At 42.9% G+C, this 19,336-nt stretch overlaps 1 protein-coding gene across 7 annotated transcripts in view; it reads right to left on the reverse strand.

Annotated features, from left to right (window-relative positions):
• Nucleotides 1-1,068: 1,068 nt before the first annotated feature.
• LETMD1 (LETM1 domain containing 1) overlaps nucleotides 1,069-19,336 on the reverse strand; it is an 85,460-nt gene continuing 67,192 nt past the window's right edge. For 6 of the 7 annotated variants that reach the window (XM_033936839.1, XM_033936842.1, XM_033936838.1 and 3 more), the window contains 5 exons: nucleotides 14,187-14,373; nucleotides 12,623-12,724; nucleotides 11,784-11,936; nucleotides 11,523-11,619; nucleotides 1,069-1,771 (listed from right to left, as the gene is read on the reverse strand). In XM_033936839.1, coding sequence (XP_033792730.1) covers nucleotides 1,698-1,771; nucleotides 11,523-11,619; nucleotides 11,784-11,936; nucleotides 12,623-12,724; nucleotides 14,187-14,373 — 613 coding nt within the window. In that variant the 3' untranslated portion in view covers nucleotides 1,069-1,697. Of the gene's footprint in view, nucleotides 1,772-11,522; nucleotides 11,672-11,783; nucleotides 11,937-12,622; nucleotides 12,725-14,186; nucleotides 14,374-19,336 lie in introns of those variants that run through there. The other variant, XM_033936840.1, reaches the window with a different exon arrangement.

A 19,336-nucleotide genomic window follows, 5' to 3' on the forward strand; every position in this document is an offset into this window, starting at 1 on the left:
AGCTCCTACTCCTAAAAGCACCAGCTAAAAAAGCAGCACTGTTTAAAAATAAATAAATTTTTAAAAAATGACAATACCTTAATTCAAAAACTGTGGCCCCCCCAACTACAATTAAACAGGTCAAGTTTCAGAGATGGCAGCCACTGCCATAATTTACATACTTGCACGTGTATTGATATTTAAATTATTTTATACTGTACGTTTACTGTGCCATTGTATCTATAAAGCCTCATTTTGCCAGGACATTGAGGTAGGAATGGGAACATGCAGGTTGGAACATTCTCAATTGCTCTGGTATTTTGCAAAAGGCTCTGCCAAAAGCAGATCCATTTGAAAAATAAGTCTAAGGATGCCAGTAAATAAATTGATTTCCATAAAACTACACATTCAGAAAAAAGTGCAGCTAATTAAGTAGCAAAACTCCAAAATGTACATTTTCACATTTGAAATGCTAAATAGTAAAGTAAGGAATTTGCAGAACTTTGTGCAGGTTGCACAGGAAATACAAATGCCAAGGAGGATGTTTTTGGAACTATGTCTATTCCCACTTTAAAATGGGAAACACACATCTCATTTTCTGACACACACACCTTTTAATATCTCGGCATTCTAAGCATCATCCATCTGGAAATATTGGCATTCTGAAATCATTTACACATGAAAGCGATCTACATGTGCAAATGCCACATTTTACAGATGGATTTATCGTACAAGGTTTCTAAAATGAGCTCTATAGTATGCTGTGCTGAATATATGTACAATGCAGTCAGTGCTAGTGCCACCGCTATCCATTTACTTTAAGCAGAGCTACTGAGCAAACCTGAACTAAAAACAGATTAGTTGAATGATGGCCAACTTTGCCAATATCCAGCTAATTTTGTGGCTCTCTCTCTTCGCTATACAGATAGTGTTCATCTAGTGAGAGGGATTTTTGGCTTGGCACTGCCATACAGCACATGAAAATCTATAGGTAATGTGCTTGTATGTTCACTAGCCACCAACAACATTCATTAACAAGGATATACTTGAAATTAGTTAGTCCTCCTTTAAATATACCTAAAAAAAAAATAAAATAGAAACAAAAGACACTTTAATAATTTTTCTTCTTGCAATAGGAAAAGATACTGTAGCTCCTGACAAGGCTTCTCTGGAAACCGACCTAGGAAAAACATGCTTTGTAACTTTTTTCCACAGCATACAGTACAGGGGAGGCAGGAATGATATGGTATACCACTGCAATAGCAAACAGCCCCCATTAACCAAAATGGTGAAGAGCAAATTTTGTCATGGACTGTGGAGTCACAGCATCCTCCAGACAGAACCTTGGTGCATATCGGCCCCAAAGCAGAAAATCTGGGTACCTTTCCCAACAAGAGCTTCTGGCTGCACCAGCCCCTCGCTTCCCACTCAGCTGGATTTTGTGGCTCATTGGAAATGCTGGAGCACCCACTAAGAAATCTCAGAGCTCAAGGCCTTCCGTCTTTCTTAAAAGGACAAGGCCTGATCCTCATATCCTGCAGTGCTGAAGCTGAACAGCCACAGTTTCTGGTAGCTTTAAGTTCTCTGGCTTTTTGGTGCCAAGTAAAAACACAGTATCTGCACTTGAAAAGAAAAATTCTCTCTCAGTACAGCAAAACTTTCTTCCTGTGTTGAAGTGTCAGGAAACCACCTACATACAATCCACAGAGTCCATGCCATCAATGCCTGGAAGAGCGGAAGTAGTTGGTCGAGAGCAAAACCAGACTGAACAACAAGAGAGAAATCTCAGAATCTGAAAAAAAAGCCCAGAGATAAAGAAACTATAAATACCTGTGCCCTAATCCATAATTTACCCCTTTTCCCTATCAGCTGCAGGACTGGAAGTCTTTCACTCCACCGTTTCCCCAGTCCAGTAACCTCAGCATTTGCTATTCTTTCCCCTGTAGTGAATAAAAGGGCAGGGGAAGCATAAGCACATTTCCAACAACTACAACACGTTGATTTAAGTAAAGCATAAGTAACAGGTGGAAGCTAGCGATGTGTTTATTCTCTATGAAAACACCAACAGTGACATACGCAAACAACTTAATTACCCCTGAGAGTTCCTAGGTTGAGGAAGCAACTATGCTTACAAATGTTTAGTTAATTCATTTTGTTGTTTTCTCATAATCTTTATCTTTTGTTTGGAATTTTGCAGCAAGCTCTACACAAGTAGGTTTTAAAAAAAAATTATAAATGTTTATTCAAATTTTCAAAGAAAGAGAAGATACAAAAATTACAGCAATGTAAGTGAAACACCACAGTGTGAACAATAATAATAATAATTTTATTTCTTGTATACCGCTATACCGTGAGGTTCAATGCTATCATATATGGGATAACAATCATAAAGCTGTCCAAACATGTCCCACCCTCCAACCCTACACCCTCAAACTGTGGGAAAGCGAGGGGAAAGGAAAAAAAAAAGGATACTGTTCAAAATCTGCCAGCCAGGATCTGACTGCGTGTTATTGGGGTCAGTGTATACAGAAAAAGCTGCCAAATAGACAGCAACATTTGTCCCTGTCGGGAGTCCCAGTCAGATAAACCCATGCTCTCCATCACCAAAAGATGTAATATTTTAGAGCGCCAGTGTGAATAAGTAGGGCCAGAAGGTGCAATCCAACCAGTGAGGATAACCTTAAGGCCTATTAATACAGTGCGCCTAAAGAACCCCTTGAGCCCCCTAGGGATGTTGCAGATCAAAAAGTCAGAACAGACTGTAGCAATCGCTGTGTCAATGGATCTGCCACATGAGCTCCACATGGGAGAAAACAGAGGTCCACATGAGGGCAAGCCCAAAACATATGGGACAAAGAGGCCCTAGAAACTGTACACTTTGGGCAGTCCCCGACTGCGGAGAGTATTGCTTGATAAGCACGCTAAGGTGCAATATATATCTACAAATGAATTTATAACCCAATTCAAAATACTTCCAGTAATAGCCCATATAGTACTTTCAGATATTTCTGCAAATGGCGACCTTGCTCAACTCGCCATGCCAATGCCACACACTCAAAATCCAAAAGAGGGACAAGGTCTAACAAGGAATGGCGAAAATATTTAAGGAGTACTATTAACTGGGTATCCAACCAATACAGATCAGAGAGTCGCTCATAGGTAGCAGTGGTGAGTGACAAAGTTGGAAGAGAGGCCATATAGTGTTTCAGCTGCAAGTAGGTCAAAACATCTATACTGTGCCAGTGAAAGCTGGATTGTAATGAGGAGAAAGCCTGTAGGCCACCCTCATCTGTAAGGACCTAGTATAAATGCAGTACTCACCTCTGCCTGCCACCATGAAATCCAACAAATGTCATTCCTGGGGAAAACTTGCCATTACCACAAATAGGCAGGAGTGGGTCACAGTAGGGTCTAATTGTAAATATTTGCACACCTGACAGCATGTCTGTTGCAGGGACGTCAGAAAGCAGCAGCGAATATTCCCCAAGACAACAGCCGGGAATCTAGGCACGTGAAGTGAGTAACTAAAGTGGGTTTCCAAAATTGGAGTTCCACTGGAGTCCAAGAAAAGTAAAGATGTTAATTGAAACCAATCATGAATATGTCTTAGGTTCCAAATGCTGAAGTTGCCATCCAAGCTCACTCCAGCCTATCCAACCATCCTGTTTGCAAGATATCTATCATAAAGTCTGGTCAATAACATCTTCATGTTCCAAGTTACTAGAATTCCCATTGATGCCCTCCCCAGCCCATCCTAAACCAAATCACCACATATGGGACACAGACCGTGAAAGTCTTAGTTCTTTAATTTACATCCGTCACTTTCTAATTAGAGATCCTCTATGTTTTTTAACTCCATCACCATTTTCCTCTCCACCACTTCCCTTGGGAGGGCATTCCAGGCATCTACCACCCTCTCCGTGAAAAAGAGATTTCCTAACATTGCTCCTGAGTCTTCCTCCCTGCAACCTCAAATTATGCCCTCTAGTTTTACCATTTTCTCTTCTCTGGAATAGATTTGGTTCTAAATTAATACCTTCAAGTATTTAAACATCTGTATCATATCTCCCCTGTCTCTTCTCTCATCCAGAGTATACTTATTTAGGTCTTCCAGTCTCTTCTCATACTTCTTTTGGCTCAAACCCCTTAACATTTTTGTTACCTTTCTCTGGACCGCTTCAAGTCATTTTATATCCTTCACCAGATATGGCCTCCAAAACTGAACACAATACTTCTAATGCGACCTCATCAATGACCTACATTACATTACATTAGTGATTTCTATTCCGCCATTACCTTGCGGTTCAAGGTGGATTACATAAGGAGTTATTTGGACATTTAGGAATACATAAGGAGTTATGGAGTGGAGTGGGTCGCTATTGGGGATTGAGATGATTCTTGATGTGTTAGTTTATCTTTAAGAATTTCTTGAATAGCAGGGTTTTTATTTCTTTTCTGAAGGATTTGTAGTCTGGGGTTGTGATCAGTAAATTGGAGAATTGGTAGTCTAATGTTGCTGCCTGAGTGGCCAGGAGGCCATTGTACATTTTTTTTTCATTTGATGTTTTTGATTGGAGGTTGCGAATGGAGTGTGGGTTCTCCTATGTCTGGTTGTGGTTGTTTGGATTAGTCGGTTGTTCAAGTAGGCTGGGCAGTCTCTGTTTATAGTTTTAAATAGTAGACAGTAGAATTTGAATAGTTTTCTTGCTTGTATTGGGAGCCAGTGTGAATCGAGATAAGCCACTGTGTTGTGGTCGTATTTCCTCAGTGAGTAGATAAGTCTCAGAGCTGTGTTTTGTACTGTTTGTAGTTGTTTTATCATGGTTGCGGGGCAGGGGAGATAGAGGATGTTGCAGTAGTCTAGAAGATCCAGGACTAGGGACTAGACCAAGAGCTGGAATTGTTTTTTGTTGAAGAATTTTCGAACTTGCCTTAGGTTTTTCTTATGACTGCAAATGATTTATGTATTGTTTTGTTAATTTGTGGCTGCATGGTACAACCTCCGTCTATCAGCATTCCCAGAAGTTTTAGAGTGGGTTGAATGGGGTATGTGATTGAGTTTATTACTAGGTTTGTTATGGTTGGGGTTTTGTTATTTTCGCAGAGGATGAATTTTGTTTTGTCAGGATTCAGTTTCAGTTTGTGCTCTTTCATCCATGTTGCTACTGTTTCTAGTGTTCAGCCCTCTTACAATGTAAACCGCCTAGAAGTCGCCTGACTACGGCGGTATAGAAAAATAAAGTTATTATTATTATTATTCTGTGTAGTGTGTCTGTCATGAAGGGCGCTGGTTGATCAAAAGGAATGAGAACGGTGATGTCGTCTGTATAGCTATAGGAGATTAGGCCTAATTTTTCTAGGCAGGTGCCGAGGGATGCAATGTAGAGGTTGAAGAGTGTGGGAGATAAAGGCAATCCTTGGGGTACGCCACAGGGGTTGGATTTTTCTTTGTTTGACTTTACTCTATAAGTCCTGGATTGTAGGAATCCTTGAAACTATGTGTGTACTTCACCTGTGATTCCTATTGAATCTATTATTTGAATGTCATGGTCTACCAGGTCAAAAGCTGAGGTGTTGTCTAGCTGTGTCCAGGAGGGGTCTCAGTAGTGTCTCTATGCTGTAATTGGCTCTGAAACCAGACTGTGTAGTGTGGAGTAAGTTGTGGTTTTCTAGGTAGTTGTTGAGGAGTTTAGCTACGAGGCCTTCCATTAGCTTGACATAAAGTGGTATTGAGGCTATGGGTCTGTAGTTGGATGGTTGATCTGTTGCTCCTTTGGGGGTCCTTTAGGATTGGGGTGACGATTTCACTGAGGTCTTGTGGGAAAAGGCTGGCTGTGAGCAAAGTTTGTAAGAGGAGGCACAAAATAAAGTACTGGAGGTTTTTAACAGGTATGGTAGGCAGTGGTTGAGGTCACAGGCTGCGTGGCTATATTCTTCACACTGAATTTTAACTTTTGCAGGTCCTTTTTCATGTTTTCCACTCCCTCCAGGGTGTCCAGTCTGTTAAAAATCTTGGTATTATCCGCAAACAGGCTAACCTTACCGTCTAACCTTTCAGCAATGCCGTTTACAAACATATTGAACAGAATTGGACCCAGCACTGATCCCTGAGGCACTCCATTTGATAAACATACAGCCATATTATCATCATACTAGTGTTTAAGCCCGTTACATTAACGGGTGCTAGAATATATGTCTGTCTGTCTTTCTTTCTGTGTCTCTCCCTGCCCCTGTCTCTCTTCCTTTCTTCTCCCTCCCTCCCTGTCCTTCTTTCTTTCTGGTTCTCTCTCTGGCACCCTGTCTGTCTGTCTTTCTTTCTTTCTGTCTCTCTCCCTGCCTGCTGTCTTTCTGTGTGTCTGTCTTTCGTTCTAATGCGCTGCTTGCCTGCCTGTCTTTCTGTCTCTCCATGGCCCCCTTCTGTCTCCCCTCCCCGAAAGCAAACCAAGATTGCTCCCAGGCCCCCTTTCCCTCTCCGTCCCCTCCACTTCCCTGTGCAGCAGCATTTCCCTCCTGCCCTTCCCTGTGCAGCAGCAGCATTTCCCAGCCTTCCCTGTGCAGAAGCAGCATTTCTCTCACACACACACACTTCCCTGTGCAGCAGCAGCAGCATTTCCCACCCTTCCCTGTGCAGCAGCAGCATTTCCCTGCCTTCCCTGTGCAGAAGCAGCATTTCCCCCACACATACTTCCCTGTGCAGCAGCAGCATTTCCCACCCTTCCCTGTGCAGCAGCAGCATTCCCCCCCCACACACACTTCCCTGTGCAGAAGCAGCATTTCCCACCCTTCCCTGTGCAGAAGCAGCATTTCCCCCCCACACACACACATACTTCCCTGTGCAGCAGCATTTCCCACCTTTCCCTGTGGAGCAGCAGCATATCCCAGCCTTTCCTGAGCAGCAGCAGCATTTCCCGGCCTTCCCTGTGCAGCAGCAGCATTTCCCGCCGCCCTCTTCCCAGCTGCCATGTTGAAATTGAGAGAAAAGCGCTGCACCACGCTACCGCTGGCTTCGGCATCTTCTATCTACTGTGGCCAACCCTAGCAGAAACAGGAAGTAGTCAGAGAGGGCGGGCCGCAGTGGACAGAAGACGGCGAGGCCAGCGTTAGTGCGGTGCAGCGCTTTTCTCTTAATTGAAATGCGGGTGAGCCGGCGAGAAGGAGGAGGCTTTGGCGGTGGTGGTTTTGGCGGTGAGTGAGGGCGGGAGGGGGGAGTCGCCGGCTGTGCTGTGTTTCTCCGCTTTGGTCGCCGCATCCGCACTCCTGCTGGCCACAGACCTACTGATCAGAGATCACGGAAGCACGCAGGTAAGTGCACATGCACGGCTAGGGTTTTATTATATAGGATTATAAAGGGTTATACAGCCCAATAATGAAATAGGGAAATATCTCCAAGTCAAGAGGCGGAGCTTTATCTGAGTCACCAATGGCTGTATATTTAAATCATGTAAGTCAGCCAAGGTCCTAGGTATTATAGTCCCCAAATATACAATTTGCTCAGGTGCTGAAGTCAGCGAGAAGGGGCCATGCCATTGAGCATGCAGGGTTTTGAGATAGGGGAGGGCTACAGACTTTTGCTTATTCAACAAAAAGCCCGAGAGGAATCCATATTCATCTAGGGCCACTAAACAGGCAGGGAAGAGAAACACTCAGGGTCTGTCAATATGAGCATCAGGTCATCAGCAAAAGCCAAGGCTTTTAATTCATGTCCAGTTAAAGCAAAATGTCCACATTTTGGGTTTGCAGTTAAGCAGGGGCTCCAAGTAAATAAAAAACAATAATGGGGAGAGGAGGCAACCCCGGTGAGTGCCATGTGAGATTGAGAAAGGAGAAGGGGCACTATTAATGAGCACAAAAGCTGGAGGATTTTTATACAGGGTCAGCAAACTTTCCAGAAACCAACAATCAAACCCATATGAGATAAAGTAGGAAACAGAAATGACCACTCTACCCGGTCAAATGCCTTGTCCGCATCCAAACTGACCAGCAGACCAGGTAAGCATCTGCACTGGCTAAAAGCCAGAGCAGACAAGTCCTTGCGAACATTAACCACTGATTGGCATCCTTGCACGAAGCAAACTTGTTCCTCCCCAATCAACTGTGGCAGATATACTGCCAACTGGTCTGCCAATATCCGTGCAAAAATCTTAAGGTCGAGATAGTACGATTTGACATGGAGGGAGTCTTTCCCAAGCTTTGGGATAAGGGTTATGACAGCATATGTTATACCACTAGGAAAGAATTCCCTTTTAACACAACTAGTAAAAATGCATGCCAATGGTTCCAGGAGGTGATATATCATGGATTTAAAGTATTCTACTGTAAATCTGTCAGGACCAGGGGCTTTGCAAATTTTCATGGACTTAATAACCTGTTGGATCTCCATGGCTCTCAAGTGCGCATTGAGCGTTTCTAACATTTAATAGGTCAGCCGCAGGAGAGTGGTGTTCGCCAAATAGGTGTCAACCAAGGAAGATTGGGAGTCAGATTGAGCCATGTACAGATGAGAAAAATAATCACAAAAAGCTTTGGATATCTGCTCCATAGCATTAATTAGAGACCCACACAGGAGGTAGAGGGAGCAGACTAGTCGAGAACTACCCCAGGACTTAGTTACACGAGCAAGAAAGGGGCCGGGAAGATTCCCAAATCCAAAAAAACAGTTTAGCCCGGTCATATAATAAAGAATTAAGAGCCGCCTGAGTCGCTAGCATGGTCTTCTTATATGCAAGAGTGGAGTGGTGAATATAAGTCCTTTTAGCCCTTTGGAGCTGCCTTTCCAAGGAAACTATCCCAGTTGCTATACGGCAATTTCTAGTAGCAACATAAGCAATGACATCTCCATGAAGGACCACCTTAGATGCTTCCCAGAACAACACTGGGTCGTCTGCATGCTGTCCATTAAAATGTAGATAAATCAGCCCATTGCTCCACCAGGTATTGCTGAAAATGGGGGTTGTCATGAAGATAGGAAGGAAACCTTCAGCTTCTGCTTCCACCTCCTTGTCTAAAACCACCATTGCATGGTCTGAGATGACCTGTGGCCCAATATTAGATGAGATTATCAGGGAAAACAAACAGTAAGAGACAAGAATATAGTCTATTCTAGGCCACATTGAATGAGAGTGGGATGTGGGTATAGTCATGATTGAAAGGATGTAAAAGACACCATGGGTCTATAAGCTTTAGCGTGGGACACAGAAAAAGGACCCCTTTGTGTTGACTCAGTGGCAGCTGGCTAGGGGAAGACCGATCCAGAAGCAGATCCAGTACTTGGTTAAGATCTCCTGTCAAAATAAGAGGACCAGCATCGGGTCCTAAAGCTGCTCCCACCAATTTTTGGAAAAAAACATTGTAGGCACTTACTAATCAATGTCGTCACCCCGCCCTTTTTACATTCCGTAGATGAACAATAAAGTTCCCCAACCCAACCTGTCTTAAGTTTCATGACCAGTCAATTTGGTCTCCTGCAAGCAAGCAATGTCTACTGCCTGTCTATGCAAATAGGATAACAATTTGGTTCTTTTCATAGGAGAGTTAACGTCCGGTACATTCCAAGATACCAAGTGCACTGATAAAGTAGATTTAGCCCCAGTTATCCCATAAAGCAATCAAACCAATAAACGTATTATCAATCAGAAACTTACCGGGTGCTCAGCTTACACCACAAGTGTCATGTGTCAACAAGCGCACCACTGAAAATTTCTACCTCAGCTGCACCCAAATGCACAGTCACTCTCCCTCGCACAGTCCTAACACTCCAAACACTGCTTATCCCACAATATCCCCCTAAAATCCTCCCGCCCTGAACACCCAACCCCCCTAACCAACCTCCCCCCTGTGAAATAGGCCTATTGTTCTCAACGGTGAGTTAGCACCAAAGAAAACCACATGAATTAAGCAATCGAGAGACACCCCCCCAGATCCCCATCCATGGAAACCCTTCAAAAACCAGAATAAATTGAATAATCCAAAGAAAATATTGGGGGAGAAGAGACAGTCTCATAGGGTGGGATGTCAGCCACCAACCAGTCACATGTAGAATCTCAAGAGAGGATTCCTGCAGTAGATGATCATGATTTCAGTTCCTGCGGTGATGCAAAGGACTTCCAGCTATCCTCAACATTAATCTTTAATTGAGCTGGGTAAAATAGCATAAAGCACATTTTGTGCTCTACAAGCTGCATACAAACCACATGGTAGGCCCGGTGGCGGTCAAATAAGGCCTGATAATCTTGGAAAAGCCAAATAAGTAAATTCTCATAGCAGAGGTCACTGCATTTCAGTTTGTATCGGTGAAAAAGCTCCGCTTTTTGTTTATAACTGTGAAACTTGGCAATAATTGGCCAGGGAAGTATGGTCCCTTCATGTTTCCGACCCAGTGTCGATGAGCCTATTCAATCCGGTAAGGCCGACCTTCTGACGATGATAGAAACTGTTCCAACAACCAGTCCTACAAGACCAGAATAATCTGAGCATCTGAGAGGGTTTCAGGAAATCCCATGAAGCATAAATTGTCATGGCGAGATCTGTTTTCCAAATCATCAATCTTGTCAGTCGCCACCTGGATTTGTTGCTTTAACTGGTCAACCTCCGACTGAGAGGCCTGAGACTGATCCTCCAAATCAGAGACCCGCACTTCCAATTCACCCGTGCACTTTGCAACATCTGTAAGAATGTTGTGGAGCAAGGTAAGTTGTTCCATAATTGTTTGGAAGTGAGAGTTCAAAGCACAGACCACTGCCATAGTGATTTCATCTTTCAATTGAGGTAGGTGTTGATCTGGTCCTAGAGAGGGGTTAGGCGCCATTTTATCATCCGTGACCTTGCCATGTGAAACTTTGTCCTTTTTCTGAGCTTGATTCACCATAATTTCCTGAGATTTGATTATATATCTCTCCTTAGAATTGTATTTATCCCCACAGCACAAGAAAGAGGCATGGATTGAGAATCCAGGGAGGGTGGGAACCCAGACCTCAGAGCAGCACCAGGGAATCATGTCCTGCACCACTCAAGGCATCATGTGATCTCCCGCAGAAGTAGTTTTGTATTTCCTTAAAGGTTAGTGGCATGGAGAGACCCGACAGCGACACGAAGAACAGTAAGTGTCAAATTTTTATTTTTAGTTATCAATTTGACACCATTGTTATTTTTTCTTTTGATAAAATTTTTAAATTTCTATATTTAGAATATTTGGAGAAGGAGGCATGAGCAGTCTGGCTGCATTCTCTTCTCACCCAGTCAAACCCTGCTGCAACCCCACTATCAAAGCAGAGACAGATTTGAGACACTCTGGATTTTTCTGTTGTTGCTTTGGTATACAAATCTAAATCAGAAAGGACAATTCTAAGGTCAGTAGGTGCCACTAGAGTTAACACCTCAAATTCCCCTCTTTTTGGCTGTAGTGAAATGGAGCAGAGCTTAAATTAAGAAATACACTTCAGCTGGCTGAGAAGGGCAGAAAGCAGTGCCTCCAGTTCAATGCACCAGTTGCAGCAGCTGTGCTAGCAACAAGCAGAATGCACTTGAAGAACCTCAAATCACTTTACCTTTCAATCTGCTGGAGAGCTGAAGCCACTGGTTGATCCAGACTCTGCATTCTGCTGCAGTCAGTTGAGTAGGATTCAGTCCTCGGACATAACACGCCTAAACACATACATCAGTGGAGCATGTTATAATATATTCTGTCACTCCCTTTCTAAATGCAAAAAACATAGCCATGAAACATACTTTTTGATGACATCCAAGAGCTAAAAAAATAAAAAAGCCATTATTAAAAATTTTAGGAGAACAACCCCATCCCCACTTACATTTTTGAGTTCTTTGTCCGAGAGTTCGTTAACTCCAAGCTTCAGGAGAGCCATGTCAAGGTGATGAAGCTCAAATGTGTTATTCTCTAGCCGCCAGCGCAGGAAAAACATGGGTAAGTAGGGCGTCAGGAATAGAACCCGGCTCAATGCTTTCTAAAGGAGAAATATTTTTTAAAAATTTAATAAAAAGGAACCAGGACCAGAGTCCAGTGGTTCATCAGTGTTGTGAACTACAATGCAGAAGACTGGGTTCAATTGCCAGGCCAGCTGATGCTAGGGAGGCTGCTTGATAGTGACATCTAAGGTCAAATATAAGTTATACATTCAGGTCTGTGGCCCATGGCCAAGCACTGTTAGCATAGTGCAGGGATTGAGTATGAAGGAGATATACTGTAAAATAGGTGTATTAAACACTAGATAGCTGTAAATGAAGGCCAAGGATGTCTTTAGTCTAACAAATGTTATAACAATTGAGCTAAATGTTTCCCTAAAATGTATCATAGCAGGTACCATTCAATCTTCAGTCATCTCCCACCCTCACCGCCGTCCATCATTGTTTCAGCTCTCATCTCTTCTGTGGTTGCAGGTATCCACCACCATCTAAAAGAGCATTTCCTCTGAATTTCCTTCCATGAAAAATCTATCCTCTTTTGTACTCTATGGAAATTAATCATATCCCTTCTTCTCTGCTTTCTTCCACATAATTAATGCAGAGAAAACTGTAGGCCCATAGGATTAAATCTCTTTTTGAAAATATAGCCAGACAAATACACATTGAGCTAAGTGAAAACTCTACTTATCAGCATGAGTCTGAGGCAGACAGCAGGATAGGCACTCACCATATCGTGCATTTTCAGATGCTTCAGATTCAAGGGAGGTCCAGAGAAGGCCCAACTCACATTCTTCAGTTCTGCAACTGCCGGTTGAGAACCATGCTGAACCTTGGATGGTAAATGTATGAAAACAGCTCATCTTCCATCATACTATACCTGCATGAAGGGCGTTATCCTAAATAAATACGCCAAAGAGTAAGAGAGAGTGGCTTACACCAACTACAACACAGTCCAATACTTGCCAATGTTTTAATCCCATCCCAGGATGGGACTGAGGTTTGAAGAAATAAATTCAACCTGTAGAGCTTTCAGATAACTTTGGGTGGAATTCAATGCTTGAAACTGATGAGCCTGTGCAGCTCTGTTTTAATGAATGTGTACTGCTTGAGGGCCTGTGGAAATTATTTGACTATACTAGGACAAAAAAGGACCAGATTTCCATTTCACAAATCATTCAGTTTGCACAAAACTTTAGGGCTACTATATATTTTGCACAATGTTACAATTTTTTAAAGCTCTGAGAAACATTTCACTTGGAAAAAAGTGGAGAAAACGGCCTAAAAGATAAGCATTTTGAGACATCTGTCTTCCAGAACAAAATATAAGACTCAAGCAGATATTCTGCAGTAACAATTACACATTTCATTTGTAAAGGGTTTTTTGTTTTTTTTATTTTTGCAAGGGTGGGAGAGAATGAGGTAGGATTCCCTCTTCAGAACTGCAGGGAATTAAACCCCTGGACAACAGATGCAGGAGTTAAAAAAAAAAAAAAAAGTTTACTGGCTTTAAGTACTGCTTTTGCTCCATAAGCTTGTTGACTGATGTAGTGTAGTACTGTAGGAGCTGCATTTAGTCTTGGGACAACTGGGTTCTCTATCAGCTTTTACATCTGGTGCATGAGGTATTGAAAGTACTGTATATATGTCCCTTCAATGCAGGGCTTCAAAAACTACCTAGGAGTTACTTGCCAGATGTGAAATGTACTTGCTTGGTATTTTCCCTGCCCAAGAATTTGAAAGGGGAAGGGGTGACAATAGTAGGAATACATTTCTTCCTTGGTGAATAACTAACCTTCCCCATTTTTATCTCTCCTTCTCTGACTCTCCCAAATCCTCCTTCCTCCTCTCAGTCTCTTGATTAGAATTTATTCAGGTACTCAAGCATTTTTTCCTGCTCACAATGTACTCACAATGTACCTTGGGCAATGGAGGGATTACGTGACTTGCCCAGGGTCACAATGAGCAGCGTGGGTTGGAACCCACAACCTCAGGGTGGGACCAGGAAGAAGAAATATATTTGGTTTTGATCACATACCCAAGAAAGGAAGAGGCATCATTTGATTAACCATGCTCTTTGTGACACTGGGCAACTCACTTAATCCCCCTAGTGCCCCAGATACATTAGATACATTGTGAGCTTGCTGGGACAGACAGGGAAAAATGCTTGAGTACCTGAATACATTCATGTAAACCATTCTAACTCCCCTGGGAGAACGGTATAGAAAATTGAATTAATAAATACATTTTGTGAAGCTCTGCTCAGATGTCACATGCCTCTCTTTCTGGAGTACCTCTGTGCAAAGCTGCAACATCTTTTCTTTAAGATGCTGGTCCTGCAGCCTAGGAACTGCCTGCTGCAATCCAGATAAGACTTCAGGATAAGACTCTGCCCGGATGGAATGGTACACATCCATAAACTCTTCTTGCTGCTGTGCAGTCCAAAAATGTTGTATCAAGAATTGTCTAGGGAAAAAATACCTTTAGAAAAAAGAAAATATACCACTTGATTAGCCAGAAAATAAAGGCTCACAGCCTACAACCTCAGAGACTTATTCATTTTGCTAACATGATCCTGGGTTGAAAATGCCAGCTGCAGGCATGGAATGTTTACTAAGTTGTGAATCTCAGTCATGCTTTAGCTGCTATGAAGTGCAATTTTGGTACCCCTACCCCATGGGACTAGGCTCTGAATGGCCAATTTTTGTTTTCACAGGCCTCCTGACCAAAAGAGAAGAAGGAAAGAGATTGTTTTCTCCCCGACATACAAGGCACTGTATTTGTTCTTTTTCACCAGTTCTTTATATAGTACTACAAGGCATGTGTGCAGCAGCATACAGACCCAGATAGGAGAGTCTGCAATCTAGTTAACACATACTGTGACCAGTCAGACCCGGGGCCTGCCAAGGTCCCAGTTAAGCCAGGGAAAACTGTAAAAATAAAAACACGGAAGGGAAATTCCCAGATCTCCCAGGATTATGTTTCGGGAGCTGGATTCGTCTGAGGAGGAAGTAAGTGAGCTTTGTTCGAGTCACCACCGGGGGAGCTCAAGAGGCCCCTGGACTTCTGCTGACTCACTCAGATCAGGCCACACCCCTAGGGTATGTTAGCCAGCAGTGGAATTCAAACCAGCAGGCTGGTTAGGGAGGAAGTTCAGGCCTTGCCTCCCTAAAGATCCACCTGGGCCAAACAGGAGCAACAACCCTATGCCTATGGAGCTGACAGAGGCTGGACAAGATGAAGACTTGCCACTCTTGAATGGAGAGCCTATGGAATGTCAAGAAGCTTGTGCAGGTTGTGAAGCTAATTACCCTGAGCCTATGCAGGTGGATGTGACCTCAAGCTACAAACAGTGAGTTTGGATTTTTGGGAACTGTTTGTTTGCTGTGTTTTTTTTTATGTTGGTTTTGGGAAAGCTAGGAGTGTGTGGGGAGAGGTTTTGTTTTCACTCTGGGTGGGATTTTGAAAGCCATTTCTGTGGCTGTATTTTGACAAAACCTGTGCACTCTCCTTTCCTGGCGGTCATAAATGTTGCCAGAGGCTTTCCTCATTTTTCTTAAGGACTGAGAATTTGGGAAACTATTATCCTGAACTGCATTTTTGATTTGCTGAATTACCTGTTTTGGAGCAGGCAGAGCTGGTGCTCTGTGGAGAGCTTTGGTCTCAAGAGCGATTGGGACTTTGTTAAGAGTAAAAGAAAGTTTTGGACTTTATTTTTGGACTGTTTTATTTTCTTGCCATTTTTGACAGTATTTCTTTAATGCGGTGCGAAATCCTGACCAATGTTGTGAAAGTTTAATGAATTACTTACCTGCATGAAGGATTGAGTAAAAAGAACTATTTCTATAATCCACTACAATTGTTGGGACTTTATTTTATTTGGCTTTAATTTTGATTACTGCTGAGAATCCAGTCCTGCAGGGTGACTCCATGCCGAGTCACACGCTGGTGCACTGTTTATGTTAACCACTAGGATTGCTATAGAGCCCAGCCCTGGGCTATAGTGGTGGTGACAATACACACAGACAAGACAAAATAAAATAGTAATCACTTAAGTACTCCAGTGGACATCTTTAAACTGATCATGTTGTTTTCACTTTTCCTCTCCAGTTCCCCTGGCTAAAACTTTGCAGTGCTTGAACCGATGAGCATTTCTCTTATAAAATTAATACATTCATTTAAGTATTAGCATTTTCAAATCATTCTTGTTCAGAAATTAATGCTTTCAATTTAAAGGCAGCCTTATCGTCCCTGCTGCCATTTAGCTAACCAGGTTTCAGTGTCCTCATCTATATACAGTATCTTATGAGGCAATACAATAGTTTGGTGTATCCATGGACAAGGAACTGAGCTAAAAGGTAGGCAACTCAGAAGAGGAGAAAGATGATGGGGGAGAAGATCCTGAGGAAAGCAGAACTGATGCTACATGATACAAGACATTATTTTTGTCATATCTTAAATGGGCCCTGACCCTCCACCTCCAATATTTGGGTTTCCAGGATTTGTAATGAACATGCAGCAAATAGACTGGCACACAAATGTGGTTGGAATGTGCAAATTTCTCATGCAAGTTCATTAGGGCTAACCTGAAAACTAGAATATATTTGGGGGGTGAGGTGGCATGAAGGGAAGGAAGGAGGGTGCAGAGTATTGCTGCTGCAATATTCAAAGCCTCACATTTCAAGTTCTCTTTATTCTCTGGTTCTTTTTTTAGGAAAATGTATTTTTTTTTAGTTTTAAATCATTTCTATTGCAGATATTAAAAAAAGATACAAAGCAATAACTAGAAACATGAACTTCAGAGCTTAATAACAGAAACATGCAAATGTAGAGAGTTTGAGCTCTTATAGCTCTCCACATACAATGTAGATATACATTCATTATTAAATGATAAACCCCCATCACCACTTTTTCCCATGATCTACGGTAGGAAATCCTCTAATGGTCTTATAAATTTAATTTATTATATAACATTCCCAAATGGACCGAAACCTTTAAAACAATTTTTTTTAATGCTTTTATTGAGATCATGCAAACTTAACAATTACAAAATATGCATCTTGGTCACTAGCACATTAACACAAAAAGCCTGAGTCTAACTAACATATATCTTGGCTCTAATAAACAAGTGACCCTCTCTCCACCCAACCTTCCTACTCCCATCAAACCCCCCGTCTTACATCAGATGCATACTGTTTTCAGGGACCTCAGCAAGCCACAAAATTTTAGCAGTCTAGCCCACTTTCAATGCTCTCAATGTACATATCCCACATTTTGTGATATGCTGGCAAAGCATTGTGTTGTAATGCAGTCAGTTTGGACATGATTTGTAAATAATCCAATTTAGCACACAAAAGCGGGAATCCCAGAAATGAAGGTTGTTTCCAACTTGCAGCCAGAACCATAGGTACTGTAATGAAACTATAGGCCACCAATTTTTGCTCTGATCTTGTATAGCCGGGAAGTGGAACATTCAGCAGGATGGAAGCAAGGGACAGTGTTTATGCATACATACCACTAACTGGCCCACCATGTGCCAATAAGGTTTAATAAAGGAACAATTCCACCACATATGACTGAAGTCCCCACATTGACCACAACTTCGCCAATAAAGATCAGTGCTCATTCTGGAAAACCTTTTGAGCTTGGATGGTGTCATGTACCACTGGTAATACATCTTATACCCATTTTCCACCACCGTATAGAAAACAGAAAGTTGAAACAAGCATTTATAATGCCTCTGCCAGGCTCTCTCCTCGCAAGACAGCTCCATCTCTCTCTCCAGGTTTTTCTGTATGGGTCCAGGGGGGGCCTCCCTCAACAGCAAAGCTGTATAGATCTTAGAAATGACTCCCCGACCCACCCGAGCTTGTAGTGCTTTTTCTAGAGCTGTCTACCCCAGGCACAACTCCCATAAAGCTTTCTGATACAGAAATGTGCGAAGCTAGGTATATCTATAAGCATCCCTGGCAATAAGGCCATATTCCTCCTGGAGAGAATCAAAAGAGCACACCTCCCGTTGCCCCTATAGCTGTCCCAATGTTCATATCCTGCCTGGACCCTAATACCCCTGACAGGTTCCTCCCTGCCTGGACCAAAATCTTATTTTTACCATTTATCTATGACAATGGTAAAAACCCAGACTTGCATCGCTTGCCTCCATCACCATTAGATTATGGAGTGTATTTCTCCATTGCCAGAAGGCAGGCAGTTTATCCAGCACTCAATTCTGTAGGACACTCTTCTTCCACACTTTTTGTATAAAGAGCCAGTGACCTCTAGAAAATGGGCCATCTTTTCCAAATATAACAACTAACGGATTTGGTATTAAGGATTGTCTCAGCAATTTCCCAATATAGAAACATAGAAACAGACGGCAGATAAGGGCCACGGCCCATCTAGTCTGCCCACCCCAATGACCCACCCCTACCTTTTCTGTGAATAGATCCCATGTGTCTATCCAATTTGGCCTTAAAATCAGGCACGCTGCTGGCCTCAATAACCTGAAGTGGAAGACTATTCCAGCGATCAACCACCCTTTCAGTGAAAAAGAATTTCCTGGTGTCCCCGTTCAGTTTCCCGCCCCTGATTTTCCACGGATGCCCCCTTGTTGCCGCGGGACCCTTGAAAAAGAAGATATCTTCTTCCACCTCGATGCGGCCTTGAATGTCTCGATCATGTCACCCCTCTCTCTGCGTTCCTCGAGTGAGTGCAGCTGCAACTTATCTAGCCGTTTCTCGTACGGGAGATCCTTGAGTCCCGAGACCATCTGGGTGGCCATTCTCTGGACCGACTCCAGTCTCAGCACATCCTTACGGTAATGCGGCCTCCAGAATTGCACACAGTATTCCAGGTGGGGCCTCACCATGGATCTATACAATGGCATAATAACTTCAGGCTTACGGCTGACGAAACTCCTGCGTATGCAACCTATGATTTGCTTTGCCTTGAATGAAGCTTGCTCCACTTGATTGGCAGTCTTCATGTTCTCACTGACGATCACCCCTAAGTCTCATTCTGCTTCAGTTCTTGTTAGGATCTCGCCATTAAGGGTGTAAGTCTTGCATGGATTTTGGCTGCCCAGGTGCATGACTTTGCATTTTTTGGCATTGAAGCTGAGTTGCCAGGACCTAGACCAGCGCTCCAGTAGGAGTAGGTTGTGCATCATGTTGTCGGACATTGAATTTATGTCTGTTGTGCTTTTGCCCACTACATTGCTTAGTTTGGCGTCATCGGCGAATAATGTTATTTTACCTCGCAGCCCTTCTGCCAAGTCTCTTATAAAGATGTTGAATAGGATCGGGCCAAGGACCGAGCCCTGCGGCTCTCCACTGATTACCTCCGTCATTTCGGAGGGGGTGCCGTTCACCACTACCCTCTGAAAACTACCTCCAAGCCAGTTCCCAAACCATTTCGTCAATGTGTCGCCCAATCCTATAGAACT

This window comes from Geotrypetes seraphini, chromosome 3 (assembly GCF_902459505.1).
Source record: "Geotrypetes seraphini chromosome 3, aGeoSer1.1, whole genome shotgun sequence".
NCBI classification, from domain to species: Eukaryota; Metazoa; Chordata; class Amphibia; order Gymnophiona; family Dermophiidae; genus Geotrypetes; species Geotrypetes seraphini.